Source organism: Pongo abelii, chromosome 19, assembly GCF_028885655.2.
Source record: "Pongo abelii isolate AG06213 chromosome 19, NHGRI_mPonAbe1-v2.0_pri, whole genome shotgun sequence".
Classification (NCBI taxonomy): Eukaryota; Metazoa; Chordata; class Mammalia; order Primates; family Hominidae; genus Pongo; species Pongo abelii.
Genome location: NC_072004.2, coordinates 73,685,838 through 73,703,637, shown reverse-complemented (window position 1 = coordinate 73,703,637; position 17,800 = coordinate 73,685,838). Strand labels below are relative to the sequence as shown.

At 50.2% G+C, this 17,800-nt stretch overlaps 1 protein-coding gene and 1 non-coding gene across 3 annotated transcripts; one reads left to right on the top strand and one right to left on the bottom strand.

The window, feature by feature from the left end:
* Positions 1-6,907: 6,907 nt before the first annotated feature.
* ARL4D (ADP ribosylation factor like GTPase 4D) lies at positions 6,908-9,870 on the bottom strand. Of its 2 annotated transcripts, none has more exons than XM_054546494.1 (2): positions 9,623-9,870; positions 6,908-8,376 (listed from the first exon to the last, which is right to left on the bottom strand). In XM_054546494.1, exon 2 carries the CDS (start codon positions 8,302-8,304, stop codon positions 7,699-7,701), a length of 606 nt encoding a protein of 201 aa, XP_054402469.1. In that variant the 5' UTR covers positions 8,305-8,376; positions 9,623-9,870; the 3' UTR covers positions 6,908-7,698.
* A 2,032-nt stretch (positions 9,871-11,902) lies between these two features.
* On the top strand, positions 11,903-12,004 carry LOC129055007 (U6 spliceosomal RNA). Its single transcript, XR_008519685.1, has one exon. It is a non-coding gene; the product is annotated as a U6 spliceosomal RNA (small nuclear RNA).
* Positions 12,005-17,800: the final 5,796 nt, after the last annotated feature.

Here is a 17,800-nt window from a genome sequence, read left to right as displayed (position 1 = left end):
GACTTCTTTTCCTTACCTCCTCCAGGAAGCCTTCCCAGATAAATTCTCCAACCTTAACTGATAGAGATCCTGTCTCTAAAAAAATAAAAGAATTAGCTGGGCGTGGTGGCACATGCCAGTAGTTCCAGCTACTTGGGAGGCTGAGATGGGAGAATCACTTGAAACTGAGAGGTCAAGGCTATGGTGAGCCAGGATTGTATCCCTGCGCTCCAGCCTGGGTGACAGCAAAACTCCGTCTCAAAAACAAGCAAACAAACAAAACAAAAACAAAAACAAAAACAAAAACAAAAAACAGAGATGAAGAAAGACTATTAAAGAGCTTCCCATGCCTACCTTGTACTGAGAACCATAGAAAGTGAACTACAAAAGATCTGCTGTTGCCTACTCAATCCCCTCAGTTTACAGATGAGTAAACTGAGGCCAGGAGACTAGAAATGGCTTGGTCAAAGTCACAGAAGTTGGTGGCAGAGCCAAGTCTTAACCTGTATGTTGCCTTGTGGGTTACTGTTTGGGGCACTGCATAGTCAGACTGGTGGCTCTGTTCCTCCCCCATCAGGCTGGGAGAGTTCCAGAGAGTGAGTAAGCAGTTCTGTCTTCTCTCTCCTTAAGGATAAGAGAGGCATCTGGAATGCAAAGCAATGGTAATCTTATAAAAACAAATACAATCAAAAGCACAGAACTCCACTTTCAACAAGCTTTTGAAACCCAGCTATCCCCCTACCCTCCTCCAAGGGATTTCTCATGAGATTTAACAAATTTAATAGGAGGAGGTGGGGACTGCTAAAGAGATAAGCTCTCCCGCTTCCTCACCTCCCCACCTCCCCACCTCCCCACCTCCCCACCTCCCCACCTCCCCACCTCCCCACCTCCCTACTCCACTGAGGAGGGACATAGACCCAAGATTTTCCCAGGAGCCTTAAGTCAAGCCCCAAACACTCCAGAGTGACCAAGATATCTGCTACTTCAGGCTTCTGCTTCCTTTTACAAGAGTCCTCGAGCTATAGCAGTTGGTGGGAGTCCCTACATGGGGGTGGGGTGTCTGTATGGGGGAGGTCCAGGGCTCCACTGCTGCCCAATTCATTCGGGCTGAAGTTTCCTTCTCTGTGTTCCCTTCAGAGCATACACTCTTGGTCTCAGCCTCACTTCCTCCCTAAGCCAAATCCCGGGAATCTATTTCAGGACTTGTTTCGCCCACTCTGCCTGACGTCTGTGACAAGCTGGGTGCTAGGGAGTCCTCACCATCTGCCCACCTCCGCCACCAGCCAGGCAGTCCCAGGTGGCGCTCAATCCTTAGCCCTGGAAAGTGAGCCTAAGCTTACTCGCTATCCCTGCAAATCCTCTGCTGAGTTGCTGGTGATTTTATTCCTTGCCTCCCAAAAAGCAAAGGCACCTTTACTGGCAGCTCTGGTGAAAAAAATTTAAAAAAAAAATAAAAATAAAATAAGGAGGCCAGGTGCGGTGGCTCATGCCTGTAATCCCAGCGCTTTGGAAGGCCGAGCCGGGCAGATCACCTGAGGTTGGGAGTTCGAGACCAGCCTGACCAACATGCAGAAACCCTGCCTCTACTAAAAATACAAAATTAGCCAGGCATGGTGGCACATGCCTGTAATCCCAGCTACTCAGGAGGCTGAGGCAGGAGAATCACTTGAACCGAAGAGGTGGAGGTTGTAGTGAGCCGAGATCGCGCCATTGCACTCCAGCCTGGGCAACAAGAGCGAAACTCCATCTCAAAAAAGAAAAAAAAAAAAAAAAGCAAGAGCACTGCAATGTCTCCTCTAGCATATACACACATCTCAGCTTGAAAAAGCCTTAAGATCTGGGAATAGAGGATGAGGAAGCTGGATTAAATTTCCCTCCCACCCAACCTCTACACAAACACATAAACTTTGGCAGTATCTATGACAACTTTAAATACATATACCCTTTGACACAACAATTGCAACTCTAGGAATATATCTTATGGGAAAGCTTCCCCAAGTGTACCAAAAAATATATATGCAAGGAGGACCATGGCTGTGGGCAGACTGTGTCTTCAACAAGTGATTTAATTAATTAATGATGGTACATTCATACAATGGAATCTCATGTGGTCATCAAAAAGAATGAGAAAAATCCAGATGGAAGCCTTCCCTTCTGAAGTCCCTCCTCGTGAGGGCAAAGATGGCAGTGGTATAATGGAATAATGGCATGCATGGAATCATGTCCAAGATATAAATGAGAAAAGCAAAACTGTTTGCTTTATATAATTCCATATATGTTCTATAGACATACCTCTTTTGTACATGCAGAGAAAAAAATTCCCAGAAGAATATATAAAAACCTGTTCACAACGGTTAGCTCTAAAGTTGAGATTATAAAGTTTCTTCTTTTTCTTTTTTTTTAGAGGACCTTACTTTGTCCCCCAGGCTACTGTGCAGTGGTGCAATCTCAGCTCACTGCAGCCTCGACCTCCCAGGTTCAAGATAACCTCCTGCCTCAGCCTCCCAAGTAGCTGAAACTACAAGCATGTGCCGCCATGTCTGGATAATTTTTGTATTTTTTGTAGAGATGGGGTTTCGCTATGTTGCCCAGGCCGGTCTTGAACTCCTAAGCTCAAGGGATCTACCTGCCTCAGCCTCCCAAAGTGCTAGGATTACAGGCATGAGCCACCATGCCCAGCCAGTTTCTTCATTTTCTTTTTCTTTTTTAATGTTTCATTAAACAAGTTGTGAGATTAGGTTTCTTCATTTTCTAAATTTAGATTTCTTCCACATAGAGATCTATAAGATCTATTACTTTTCCAATGAGGGAGAGAAAATTTTTCTTTTTAAAAAGAAGCAGCTGGCCGGGTGCAGTGGCTCACGCCTGTAATCCCAGCACTTTGGGAGGTCAAGGCGGGTGGATCACCTGAGGTCAGGAGTTTGAGACCAGCCTGGTCACGTGGCGAAACCCCATCTCTTCTAAAAGTACGAAAAATTAGCCAGACATGGTGGCATGTGCCTGTAATCCCAGCTACTCCAGAGGCTGAGGCAGGAGAATCACTTGAACCTGGGAGACGGAGGTTGAAGTGAGCCGAGATCACACCACCGCACTCCAGCCTGGGTGACAGAGCGAGACTCCGTCTCAAAACAAAAACAAACAAAAAACTCTCAGGGTAAAATAAAAATTAAAAAAAAAAAAAAGGTTGGGCGTGGTGGCTCACGCCTGTAATCCCAGCACTTTGGGAAGCTGAGGCGGGTGGATCACGAGGTCAGGAGATCGAGACCATCCTGGCTAACATGGTGAAACCCCGTTTCTACTAAAAATACAAAAAAATTAGCCAGGCGTGGTGGCGGACACCTGTAGTCCCAGCTACTCAGGAGGCTGAGACAGGAGAATGGCATGAACCCGGGAGGCGGAGCTTTCAGTGAGCCGAGATCATGCCACTGCACTCCAGCCTGGGCGACAGAGCGAGACTCCATCTCAAAAAAAAAAGGAACATGGCTGGGTGTGGTGGCTTGTATTGCTAATCCCAGTGCTTTGGAAGGCCAAGGCAGGAGGATCGCTTGAGCTCAGGGGCTCCAGACCACCCTGGGCAAGAGGGCAAGACCCCATCTCTACAAAAATAAAAAATAAAAAGAATAGGAATATCTAACATGTTCAAAAAAATTTTTTAAGGAAACAGTGAATACCCTCTTCTGGCTCATCCAGAGGAGGAGGTCTCATGCATCCACCCACAAACTCCCAACAGATGGCCTTGGAAATGAAGTGCAGCCACACTGCCCACCCTTTCCAGCTGAATGCTGTCCTGGGTCTCCCTTGCCACCCTCACTCCCTCCCTTTCCTCTACCCACTGGCCCCATTCAAAACAGGCTTGTGTTAGAGAACATGCTGTCCTGTGTGCTCCTAGCACTTGGGCAGAACTCAGCGCTTCCCAGGGCTTGGTGGAGGTGTCCATCTCAAGAAAGACTTGCAATGACACGCGGTCAGGATAAAGGAAGGATGGGAACTTCTGGCCAGATTTGAGGCCAGACCTCTGCTGGGCTTAGGAGATAAAGCTCTTACTCCCCAGGAAGGGGAGTGAGAGAGCGGAAGGCTGGTCCTTAATCTAATCAAGGAGAGGGAAGTGGGGCGGGGGGAATCCGAGCTCTGAGATAACTGTGCTCGCTCCCTGTCTCCTACCTCCTATCCTCTGCCCTGGGAGTACAAAGACCTGGCCTGGGAGGAAGGAGCTGGGTGCACTGCTAAGTGGCAGGCAAGTCACTGCCCACTCTGGGCCTTAGGGACTTCTTTCCTTCCTGTCTTCCTTGAGCCCTTGCAGCATGGAGAGGACTGAAAAGGGCATGGGAAAGTGGGGGATCACTGCCATCTTTGCCCTCATGATGAGGAGCTCCAGGAAAGGAAGGCTTCCATCTGGATTTTACATTCCAACCTATGCAAGAAGGGGTGGCTGGATGGGGAAGAGCAGCTCAGAAGAAAGCCTCAACTCTGGGGTTGGGCATGGTGGCTCACGCCTGTAATCCCAGCACTTTGGAAGGCCAAGGCAGGCAAATCACTTAAGTCAGGAGTTCAGGACCAGGCTGACCAACGTGGCGAAACCCCATCTCTACTAAAGATACAGAAATTACCCAGGCATGGTGGTGCATGATTGTAATCCCAGCCACCTGGGAGGCTGAGACATGGGAATTACTTGAACCGGGGAGGTGGAGGTTGCAGCGAGCCAAGATCGCACCACTGCACTCCAGCCTAGGTAAAAGAGAAAAAAAAAAAAAGCCTCTACTCTGGAACTCTAGGTCTACAGCAGGTTTCCCTCAACTTTACAGGCACCTAGCCTCAGCCACACCACTCCTGGCCCCCAGGGAAGATCTCCTCAGCACCCATGCCAGGGTCTCGAAGAAATCCTACTTAATAGAGAAGCCAGTACAGGGCAAGTATAACCCCACTCTCCATCCTGATCACACCCTCATTCCTTGCCCTTGCCCTGAGTTCAAAATGCAGAATCTCTGGGCAGGACTGGAGAATGAGAGGTTCTCTCTCCCTCTCTCATCCTGCAGATAGGAAGTGATCCCCTCCCTTCCAGCTCTCCAGTCCCTTTGATGAGCCAAGGCAGGAGGATTATTCCAAAGCTCCTGACTCTGACCCGGCCACAATTTGTGGCTTTCTACTCAGAATTCCCCAGTGTTCCCCTCTCCCCACTACTCTGGCAGAGCAGTTGGCTTCTCCATCTCTCTCTGACACCAGCCCCCATCTTCCTTTAGTGCCACCAGCTGGACAGTCAGGCCAGAGGGATTGGGGAAGAGCCTGGGACATTCAAAGGCCTCCTGTGGACTACGATCCCTGACCGCCCCCAGGGCTAGGCGTGGGGAAGGAGAAGGTACCTGTTTTAAGCAGGTGGGGAAGGAGTGTGGTTGGAAGAGCTAGAATCAGGAGCTGACATCTTGGAGGCCCCTCTGCTAGGGATGGGGGAACACCTCCGCACCTCTTCCCCCAAATCTGGAGACCTAAGTACACCAAGTGACAAGAAATGAAAATGTATAATTGAAGATTTTAAGACAAAAGAGCAGAATTTGGGTGGGGTGGGTAGGGAGGAAAGATCTCCTGGCAGGACAGAGGGTCAGTGCTGGCCAGTTCCTTTCCAGCCTGGACTGGGGCCTCAACCTATCCTTGGGCTATAGGACTGTGCCCCAAAAAGACTGGGAGAGGAGTCACAGGTGTGTCTGGGGGAGGGGCAGGTAGCACATGTTCCCAGCAGAACCAGCCCAGCAGTTATGTCAAGCAGGCCCCAGCACTGACGCACACTTGGGCACCCTTCCGGATCAAGGCACACTCACCCCCATCCTGCCAGCTACAGGGATGGGGAGGGGACCAAATCTGAGCTTCTGGCAGCGCTGGGTAGGAAGAAGCAAGTTCTTTAGGAAACCTTCCCCAGAAGTGGGGGTTGCTGGCACCTTCTCTTTCTCCCCAGGTCCTTTCATCTGATTCTGGAGGAGACAGAGTTGGGGAGAAGCGGGGTGTGAACGCTGAACCTGCTTTGGGGATTCTGTGTTTGCAGAAAAGGTGGCAGGGGGTGGCTGGAGGGCGGGACAACTGGAAAGAATTGTGTTTGTTTTTTTTCTCTTTTAGAGACATGGTCTCCCTATGTTGCCCAGGCTGGTCTTGAACTCCTGGGCCCAAGCCATCCTCCTGCCTCAGCCTCCCAAAGTGCTGGGATTACAGGCGTGAGCCACTGTGCCTGGCCTTGTGCTTAGTTCTTACTCACTGCTCCCACCCAGAAGATTAAGAGGATCTAAGTGTTCTACGTTATCAGACATAGCTGGCCCTAGTGCTGGTGAGTAGGGGCACTCAAGCCCTTGTAATGTTAGCATTTTATTCTTACGATCACCACAAATATTGGGGGCTTATGTCTTCCCCCTTCTAGCTTGGAATCTGGAGGGTGTATGTCCAGCAGTCCTCTCCGCCACCAAGCACAAACAGCTACTACTTCTGCCCCTCTCGTGAGAAGAGCTACCATTCCCAGAGCTGGAAAACTCATGGCTTAGTCACCAGGGCCAGGCTGGCTCAATCCAGCCCAGGCCTCCCTAGCACCAGCCGCTGCCATCATGCCAGTGAGCCAGTCAGCAGGATTGAGTACACAGAGGTGACTTAAGGCCAGGGAGGAATTACTTTCCATTCTCACCACATCTTACAAGGAGGAAAAAAATCAAACCAACCTGAGACTGGGGAAGTGGGGAGGATGGCAACAGAATGGCTCTTCGAGGACTTACCTATATAGACTTAGGTGTCACCAAGGTCAAGAACCTAGGAGCAGCTCAGACTAGCAAAATTTGAAGTTAAATCTGCAAGGAGCAGTTGATATAAGGGACAAGTAAGACCCAGAGGATGAGGGGAGGGGTGTTAAATTGGAAAAAAAGGAAGTGACCCCACCCAAAAAACTACAGAGATCAGGCAATAGCTTGAGGGGTTTTCCACTCCCCCCTATAATTTTCACAAGCCATCCCATAATACACAATCTAATTTTTATAAGTGCTTGCTTTGCAAATTCAGCTTCAAGATAAATCTCCCTCCCCCTGCGCCACAACCCCATATAGAAATCTTGAATTGTCTCTGGGGCAAGATAAGGAGAGGAAAATGCCCCAGACCAAGAAGAGCTACAGTTATCAGTCTTTAATAACTTACAGGCAAATGCCAAAAAATAGTTAATAACAATAATACAGAGGACACACACGGCTCATAAAAAGGGTCATGGATCTACAAATGTGGGGAGGGGTTCTTGGCACTTTCACAGACACAAAAATAAAAACTACGTGACTGGTATCCCTAGAAAAGCAGCCTGGGGAGACTCCCCAGTTGGGGGACAGAGGACGGGGAGATAGTTATTTCATCCCAAACACATTCTCCAAGTCACTTCCATCCCCCCCGCCCCCAAACACATCCAATTAAATAGCCAGAGAAGAAAAACAAGAAACAGGGTCGAGGTAGAGTCACAGTTTACATTTACGTCTCCACAGTCCTGCAGCGCCCACTTCTCCAGAGACGATGAGAGAGATGTGCAAAGACATCCCATCTCCCATCCCCACCCCTGTGTGGCACCAAAACAGGACCCCTCATGCTCCTCTCTCCTTCATTGAGGTGGATAGGTCCTGCACCCCAGTGTGACTGAGAGGTCACAGGCTGGCCCCACCCTGCTGTCCAAGTGTGCAGACCCCTACTAGGTGGGAGGAAAGGGAGGGGGGGCTCGGGTCACCGTCTCTTCTTGCCACCCCGAGCTGCCTTCTTCCTCTTGAGGATCATCTCATAGAGGCGCTCCAGGCCCTGCTGCAGGCCCAGACCGTCCACAGCGCTGCAGCCTTGCACATGAGTGAGAGTGGCGGCTGCTAGCTCTCGGACTGCCAGCCTCTTCTCCACCTCAGCAGCGCTCAGTGCCCCGGGCTGGTCCTGCTTGTTGGCCAGCACCAGCACTGGCACGCCCTGGTTGTCCGAGGCCCGGCTGATTCGGTGCAACTCCACCTTGGCCTCCTCAAGCCGCTCAGCCTCCGCAGCGTCCACCACAAACACTAGACCATCTGTCCGGCGGGTATAAGAGCGCCACAGTGGTCGCAGCTTCTCCTGCCCCCCGACGTCCCACACTTGGAAGGTGATGCCACGCGATCCCCCGAGGGGCACCCGGATCTTCTCGGTGTTGAAGCCTTTGGTGGGGACACTCTGGACAAACTCCTTGAACTTGAGGCGGTAAAGGAGGGAGGTCTTTCCAGCAGAGTCCAGCCCAATGACCACGACATGCAGGGCTTGGAAGTGGGGCAAGAAAGAGGAGGCAGTGGGCGCCATCTCAGTCAAGTGGTTCCCCATAGTGAGCTAAGGCGCCTAGTAGAGGCAGGGAGGCCTTGAAATTGAAGGTTCCAGGGAGCACAACTGGGTTATCTGAACCAAGAAAATGTCGTGGGAGAAAAAGGAGACGTTTAATAATACACACAAGATTTGCAACTTCTTGATCCCTTCCTAAATCAGCCGCCCATCCTTCATTTTTAAAATTCCTTTCCTTTTTTTTTTTAAGGCACAACAGAGGTGTTCCCCCACTCCCTGGGGGGTCGTGAGGGGGGCGATAGGACCTAGAGACACTCCCAGGTCCTGGGCCACTCAAGTGGGGGGTGAGGGCTCGATCCATGGACAGTGGGCTTCCAGAGCCTCTTCTCAGAGCTTATGGCGCCATCCCCCAGGCAAGATCCCCGCGGGACGGGGGAAGTCGACAGTGCCCCCAAACTAAGAGTTAGGGTGCAGACGCTGAGACCGGAGATTGAGTCCGGCTCCCACCCGCCCTCCGCAGCTCCAAGCCGTTGACACGGTGCCCTTCCTTACTCCGCCACCCCCGCCCCACCGCCCCGCGACGCTCCCCTTCCCGCCCGCCCTCCTCCGATGGCGGACCCCAGCTCCAGCGGCCCGGCACCGGGGCCGCCTCAGCACGGTCTGCAGTGTCCGTTTACCTCTCGTGAGCCGCGCTTTCCTCCAGCCTTTCCCGGTGAAACACCGCAGCCGCCCCGCGAGACCCCCGCAGACACCCAGCGCGCCTCCAACCGCTGCCTCTGCAGAGCCTGCCTAGGGTTCGGCCTTAAAAACCCGCGTGTGACGTCACAAGGCGCGGGACAATCAGCGGCGGCGGGGCGGAGCGTGGAGCTACAGGCGCTGCAGCCCCCACCACACGCGGAGGGACGATTGCTTAGTCCGTGGCTGCTCTATTTGACCTTTTCTACCACACTCTAATATTTGGAATTAAACTTGGAATTAATCCGGAATGGAGGGTGGGAGGCGCGAAAGGAACGTGCCTGGCAACGTTTGACACGGGAGGAAAGATACGAATACCTAATATTCGCACTACCATCGCATCCCCCTCCACCAGGCCGAGATACCACCCCACATGAACACTCCTTCGGCCAAAGGATCTACTCGGAGAGGCTGACAAGTCTTTCTGCTTTATCTTTCATAATTCAATTGTCAAACCTGTGCGAACGTGGAGCCCCATAAAACAGCTGCTTCATAGTGCTAAGCTCATTATCTACAATAGCCTGTTAGGGACTGTTGTCTGCCTTTTACAGATAAACAAAGCCCTGAAGGGTTAAATGACTTATTTGAGGTTACACTCAACAGTATGTTTAGGCGCAGTGGATCTTACCTGTAAACTCAGCACTTTGGGAGGCTGAGGCAGGCAGATCACTTGAGCTCAGGAGTTCCACCAACCTGGACAACAGGGTGAAACCCCATCAGTAATAAAAAGACAAAAGTTAGCCGGGCGTGGTGGCGGGTGCCTGTAATCCCAGCTACTCGGGAGGCTGAGGCAGGAGAATCGCTTGAACCCGGGAGGCGGAGGTTGCAGTAATCTGAAATAACGCCACTGCATTCCAGCCTGGGCGACAGAGAAAGACTCTGTCTCAAAACAAAACAAACAAACAAAAAAAGTGTTTACTGGGCCGCGCACAGTAGCTCATGCCTGTAATACCAGCACTTTGGGAGGCCGAGGTGGGCGAATCACCTGAGGTCAGGAGTTCCAGACCAGCCTGGCCAACATGGTGAAACCCCGTCTCTACTAAAAATACAAAAATTAGCTGGGTGTGGTGGCGGGTGCCTGTAATTGCAACTATTCGGGAGGCTGAGGCAGGAGAATCACTTGAACCGGGGAGGCAGAGGTTGCAGTGAGTTGAGATCACGCCATTGCACTCCAGCCTGGGCAACAGAGCAAGACTCCGTCTCAAAAAAAACAAAACAAACAAAAAAAACAGTGTGTTTATTGACCTCATTCATACTGTGTGCTCTGAATGAGACAGAGAGATGGTGGAGAAATAGAGGATGTCTGGGCTGTAGAGCCAGGCCTCAAAGGGCTTAAGACTTAAGACTGGCTGTGACAGAATGAGACAGCACATGTGTTGGGTCTTTGTAAATCATGAGATAGCACTTGTAGGATTTCAGAGGAGAGAGAGAATGTGTCAACTGGAAGCTTCTGGAAAGGTTTATAGACGTTCTTTAGCCCTATCTAGGACTGGTTAGGAGGGACACAGGAATGAGTAGGGTCTCCCCAGCCACTGCAGCCTGCTACAGTCTGGGCAGCCCTGAAAGGAAGGAGATGTCACAAAGGGGCAGTGTGACCAAAAGGACAACAGCAATTAGGTGGGGGAGGGGAGAGGGCCAATCAAAGAAGAACGAAATTGTAAATTATAACTTTATTTATTTATTTATTTATTTTTGAGATGGAGTTTTGCTCTTGTTACCCAGGCTGGAGTGCAATGGCGTGATCTCGGCTCACTGCAACCTCCACCTCCCAGGTTCAAGCAATTCTCCTGCCTCAGCCTCCCGAGTAGCTGGGATTATAGGCATGTGCCACCATGCCCAGCTAATTTTGTACTTTTAGTAGAGACGGGATTTCTCCATGTTGGTCAGGCTGGTCTCCAACTCCCGATCTCAGGTGATCCGCCTGCCTCCGCCTCTCAAAGCGTTGGGATTTATAGGCGTGGATTATTTTATTTATTGTGTAATTCAGTATTAATCTTTTTAAGGGCTATGTGTGAGAGGGATTGGAAAAAAGAGAAGGGAAGTCATTGCCAGACAGCAGGGCCCAGCCTTTTCCTGCCCCCTGGCCTCAATCAAGTGCTGATAAATAAGCTTCCCATCTGTTTGTCACCAGCGTGCTTTGCCACCTCCTTTTCCCCCCTCCACTACAAAACCAGCCACCTGGTTTCCCCAGCAATGCAGGGAGCCTCCCCAAATCCCTAAAGACCTTAGGAAATTAGTCTAAGATTAAGACCTTAGGAAATTAGTTTGTTACACCCGAAGTTGGAGGGTGACAGGTTGCAGCAGCAGCTAATGTACAGGAGACAGAGCTGAGCATGGTGAAGTTAGGAGAGGAGAAGACGGAGCAGGCCCAGCAGTTGAGAACCACTGCACTGTTGAGTGGCCACTGCATGCCAGGCTCTGGTCTAGGAACTTTGCTTACTTTTCCTTTTTTAATACACAAGTCAAGCCCATGAAGTAAGTATGGTTAGTCTAAAAAGAAGAAACTGAAGCACAGAAAGGTTAGGTAATTTGTTGAAGGTCATCCAGCTAGAAACTGGCCAAACCTGGCTTTGAACAAATGTTAAATGGCTATGAGACTGAAAACACACAGAACCTGAAAACACACAAGTTGTCTTGTCTCTTCCACAATCTTTGAAGCTTCTTTAACATGGCTCCTATAATCTTTCTTGGGACTCACATCCAAGATAGAAATTATCACTTATCTGATAAAGGAAATGAAACTGACAATCCTACCCCACCCTTCCCTCTTTCATGTTTGCCAGAGAAGGTGTTAATGAACAAATGGGAAGGAGAAGGTGGGGCTGGGGAGGAGTAAAGAAAGGGGCCCAGCTCGTCCAGGTAGCACTAAGCTATGGGCCTACACTAAACCCTGCAGAGAACATCTGAATATTTGTACATTAAGCAATCATTTTTTTTTTGAACGATACAGAGATTAGCATGGCCCCTGTGCAAGGATGACATGCAAATTCATGAAGCATTCCATATTTTTTCAAAATTAAAATAAAAATAATTTTTTTTTTTTTTTGAGATGGAGTCTCGCTCTGTCGCCCAGGCTGGACTGCAGTGGCGCTATCTCGGCTCACTGCAAGCTCCGCCTCCCGGGTTCATGCCATTCTCCTGCCTCAGCCTCCCGAGTAGCTGGGATTACAGGCGCCGGCCACCGCGCCCGGCTAATTTTTTGTATTTTTAGTAGAGACGGGGTTTCACCGTGTTAGCCAAGATGGTCTCAATCTCCTGACCTCGTGATCTGCCAGCCTCGGCCTCCCAAAGTGCTGGGATTACAGGCATAAGCCACCGCGCCCGGCCTTTTTTTTTTTTAAAGACAAGGTCTCACTCTGTCACCCAGGCTGGAGGGCAGTGGCAAGACCATAGCTTACTGCAGCCTTGAACTCTTTGGTTCAAGAGATCCTCTGCCTCAGACTCCTGAGTAGCTGGGATTACAGGTGCATGCCACCACATGTGGCTAGAGAACTACTTTAGATTGGTGGAAGAGTGTGCAGGAGAAAGTTTCAAAGAGGCGACACTGAGCCAAGGTTTAGTGACACTGAATCAGATAAGCATCATTCTTTCTCAGAGCTGTCTCCTCCACCAGACTAAGTGATCAAGGGCAGCAGCTGATTCTTATCTGTAGCTCTACCAGCACCATGCCTGGCACACACAGGCAGTCAGAAAATCTTGTGTGAATTAATGAATGCATGATGGAATAAATGCAATCAGAGGGCTCCCTGAGTATGAGAACCAAACCTCCACCCTTAGCGTGGGAGTTTCCCAGCCTGGGGTCCTTGGGCCCTTGGGGGTTCTGTTGATACTGGGTTGGCCAGGAATTCCTACAAACCCTGCATTTCTAGGCAGTATCTGAGTATTATAGAACTCTCAGGCCTTTATTGGAGAGGAGGAACTTAAAGGAGAAAAACAAGGACCAAAAATGGGGATGACACTGGAGAGAGAGGTTGCCCTTAGGACATGCTGGAACACCGGACTGAAATTCAGTGCGTGAGTCCCATCCTTCCATTCCTCACTAGTAGTGTGACTTGAAAAAGTAAAAAGCGACTTCTGGCCGGGCGCAGTGGCTCACGCCTATAATGCCAACACTTTGGGTGACTGAGGCGGATGGATCACCTGAACTTAGCAGTTCAAGACCAGCCTGGCCAACATGGTGAAACCCCGTCTGTACTAAAAATACAAAAAAATTAGCAGGGTGTGGTGGCGCACGCCGGTAGTCCCAGCTACTCCGGAGGCTGAAGCAGGAGAATAGCTGGAACCGGGAAGGCGGAGGTTGCAGTGAGCCGAGATTGCGCCACTGCACTCCAGCCTGGGCGACAGAGCGAGACTCCGCCTCAAAAAAAAGTAACTTCTCCGCCTGGGAGCCTCGGTTTCCTCATCCTGTAATGAGGGGCTTTAGATGTCTCCAGGTCGTTTCCCCATAACAGTCCATGCTCTGAAGTAAGGGAGGGTAGGAGGATGGGTGGAGCTCGTCTAGGAAGTGGCTGAGAACATCCTTGTCTCTGCAGCATCTTAACCAATTACCTGTCTTCGTGAACAAACGAGGGAAAGAGGAGTCTGCAGGAGTAGGGGGTGGGGTGGGGGAATGGACGCTACGGAGCAGTTATCAGCTCGGCAATCACGAAGGCCCATTTTTCAAATCCCAGTTCTGTTTCCTCATGAACAAAATGGAGAAAACCCAACCTATCGCTAAGTATGACTGTGGGGCAAAAATGTGCGAAAGGGCCCCAAAGATACCCTTCTCCCCAACCAGGAACTCTTTCCCTGGCAACCACCCCAAAATCAAGTCCTAGGATGGAGCCAGGGGCTAGAAATAAGTAGATGCTGCTCCCTGGTGGATGTATTTGTCACCGCCTGATTGGTGAAGAAAAGCGGAGTCGTAATGGATGAAGTTATTCAGGTTCCTTTGTCGGCTCCCGAAGTCTCCTTTCAGACAGGGCCTTTCCTACAGTTTCAGGTTGGAGGCAGAAAATACACCTTCTTCAAGTTTTTAGTGTGTGTTTGATACCAAATTAAAATGAACACTATTTGAGCAGAAACTCTAATTTTGATGACATTTTCCATGTATTTACAGAGGGTCAATTAGGTCCGGGGAACACTGAGGCAGGCAGGAGAGGGCTGCAGGGTTGGGAAGATTTTTTTTTTTTTCCTAGAGAGGGTCTTACTCTATGACCTAGGCTGGAGTGCAATGGTGTGATCTCACCTCACTGCAACCTCCATATCCTGGGCTTCAGTGATCCTCCCACCTCTGCCTCCTGAGTAGCTGGGACTTACAGGCTCTCACCACCACGCCCAGCTAAATTTTTTTTTTTTTTTTTTTTTGAGGTGGAGTCTTGCTCTTTCACCTAGGCTGGAGGGCATGATCTTGGCTCACTGCAACCTCCACATCCTGGGTTCAAGCGATTCTCCTGCCTCAGCCTCCCGAGTAGCTGGGATTACAGGCATGTGCCACCATGCCTGGCTAATTTTGGTATTTTTAGTAGAGACGGGGTTTCACCACGTTGCTCAGGCTGGTCTCCAACTTGGCTCAAGCAATCTACCTGCCTCGGCCTCTCAAAGTGCTGGGATTACAGGCGCCAGCCACCGTGCTTAGCCTCGGGAAGGTTTTCAAGAGCTCAGTTGCAGCCATGGTGTAATCTCTGCAGGCTATCCACGTGGGGACAAATGTCCAGAGTCCATTTGCTCAGGAGCCTGGAGCTCAGGGGAGGCCTTAGTTGGAGGAGTGGCCTTGGGTTGTCAGTGAGAAAAGAGTCCTGAGATGGGTGGAATTCCCCAGGGAGCAATGGGGTGAGAGGAGGAAAGTGGTTCCATAACACTATCATGAGCATCTCCACATTCAAGGCAGGGGAATGAAGTGAAAGATGGAGAAGCAGCATCTGGAGAGGTAGAAGGAAAACCACAGGACTTTAAAAGGCCACAAAGCTGCAAGTGCCTGAAGCCAAGGAAAGTAAGGACTTGAGGAAGGAAAAGGGAGTGGCCCTCAGCATCCAAGGACTGAGAGGCCAGAGGGAATTCGGACAGCCTGGGGATGGGGGTTCCCAAGAAGAATGTCTAGGGGTGGCTAGAGAAGGAGGCTGGAGATTCGGAGGAGAGTTATGTGAACAGAGGTGACAGTGCCAAGAAGGGTTCTCTCCAGAAAACGTAGAGTTGAACAAAGACTAAGCTGGCATTGGAGAACTTGCAGGAGACCAAGGGAGCCATCAGGAAAGCAACAGCAGATGGAGGTTACGTCCTTCTGTGACCTTGCAGACAGGCAGTCATAGACCACCCAGGATTAGCCCTTATTGGACACAAAAGGAAACTCACAGGCTCTTAGATCTCAGCAAGAATGTCAGTCTCAAAACCAGATTTCATGGCCTGGGTGCCAGGACTTCCTGAGGAGCAGAATGAGGGCCTTGATGGTCGAAAGAGGTGTTATGGGCTCTTGGGACTTGGTGTGTGAAAGGCAATAAGCCCATAGTTGGTGGGGTGGGGGGGCTCCTCTGCCTCCCTGTGGGCTCTGCAGACCACCGAAGACCAGCTGCATCCCCCCGACTGCATCCTTTCAGCATGTGCCACCCTTGGGGAAAGCCACCTGTGAACTATGTCAGGATGGTTGTTCTCATTTCCCCCAAAATTTGGAGCCCACTCTGAGGTCTGGCACAGCTCAGAGCTCTAGGGTAACCAACTCTCCCTGATCACCTGGAACTTTGACAGTTTTAGTTCTCAAAGTCCCATATTCCAGGAAACCCCTAATCCCCTAGCAAACTGGATGGCTGGTTACCCCACCGGGAGCTCAGACCTCCTACTTGACTAGTGAGTTTTGAGGTCACAGGGACCATCCTAAGTTGTGGGACAGAGGGCCTCTGGACTCCTGCAAGAGTCTGTACTCTCCTACCTGTGTCCTGTGCCTGAGGAGTGCGATCATGAAATAGAAAGTGAAAAACATGGTGACAAGTGGAGAGAGAGGGAAGAAGAAAGAAAAAAGCTTCATATTTTACTACATTTTTTCCTTTTAATAGTGATGGTGTCTCACTATGTTGCTCAGGCTGGTCTCAACCTCCCGGGCTCAAGTGATGCTCCCGCCTCAGCCTGCCTGAGTAGCTAAGACCACAGATGCACACCACCATGCCTGGCTAATTTTTTATTTATTATTACTATTTATTTTATTTATTTATTTATTTATTTATTTATTTATTTTATTTTTGAGATGGAGTCTCGCTCTGTCGCCCAGGCTGGAGTGCAATGGTACCACCTCAGCTCCCTGCAACCTGCACCTCCCAGGTTCAAGCGATTCTCCTGCCTCAGCCTCCCAAGCCGCTGGGACTACAGGCACGCACCACCACGCCCAGCTAATTTCTGTATTTTTAGTAGAGATGGGGTTTCACCATGTTGACCAGGATGGTCTCGATCTCTTGACTTCATGATCTGCCCACCTAGGCCTCCCAAAGTGATGGGATTACAGGCGTTAGCCATAGCGCCTGGCCCTTTTTTTTTTTTTTTTTTTTTTGAGACAGAGTTTTGCTTTTGTTGCCCAGGCTGGAGTGCAATGGCACCATCTCACTTCACCACAACCTCCGCCTCCTTGGGTCAAGCAATTCTCCTGCCTCAGCCTCCCCAGTAGCTGGGATTACAGGCATGTGCCACCACACTTGGCTAATTTTGTATTTTTAGTAGAGACGGGGTTTCTCCACGTTGGTCAGGCTGGTCTCGAACTCCCGACCTCAGGTGATCTGCCCACCTCAGCCTCCCAAAGTGCTGGGATTACAGGCATGAGCCACCATGCCCGGCCTATTATTATTATTTTGTAGAGACAGGGTATCCCTATGTTGTTCAGGCTGGTCTTGAATTGCTGGGCTCAAGTGATCTTCCCACCTTGCCCTCCCAAAGTGTTGGGATTACAGGCATGAGCCACCACCCCTGGCGTCCTCTATATATATATTTTTTTTTTGGTCTTTTTTTTACAATTTTTATTTTTATTTTTAAAAATTATTTGTAGAGACGAGGTCTTGCTATATTGCCCAGGCTGGTCTCAAACTCTTGGGCTCAAGCAATCTGCCCCCCTTGGCCTCCCAACGTGCTGGAATCACAGGCATGAACCACCGTGCTTGGCCCTTATATATATATATATATATATATATATTTTTTTTTTTTTTTGAGACACAGTCGCACTCTGTCACCCAGGCTGGAGTGCAGTGGCATGGTCTTGGCTCACTGCAACCTCCACCTCCGAGTTCAAGCGATTCTCCCGCCTCAACCCCCTGAGTAGCTGGAACTACCGGTGCGTGCCATCACACTCAGCTACTTTTTTTATTTTTAGTAGAGATGGGGTTTCACTACATTGGCCAGGCTGGTCTCTGACTCCTGACGTCGTAATCCGCCCTCCTCGGCCTCCCAAAGTGCTGGGATTACAGGCGTGAGCCACCGCGCCTGGCCTTGGCCCTTATATACTTTTATAGTTCCATTTTTTTCACTTTGAAATCTTTGGCCCACTTGGCATTTATCTTGGTATATGGTGAGTGAACCGTGATCGTAACACTGCACTCCAGCCTGGACAACAGAGGGAAACCTTGTCTCAAAATATAGATAGATATGGCCAGGCGCGGTGGATCATGCCTGTAATCCCAGCACTTTGGGAGGCCGAGGCAGGCGGATCACGAGGTCAGGAGATGGAGACCATCCTGGCTAACACGGTGAAACCCCGTCTCTACTAAAAATATAAAAAATCAGTCCGGTGTGGTGGCACGCGCCTGTAGTCCCAGCTACTTGGGAGGCTGACGCAGGGGAGTCGCTTAAACCCGGG

Coding starts and splice junctions, on each gene's coding strand:
- ARL4D (XM_054546494.1), bottom strand. CDS start 8,304: ATGGGGAACCACTTGACTGAGATGGCGCCCACTGCCTCCTCTTTCTTG.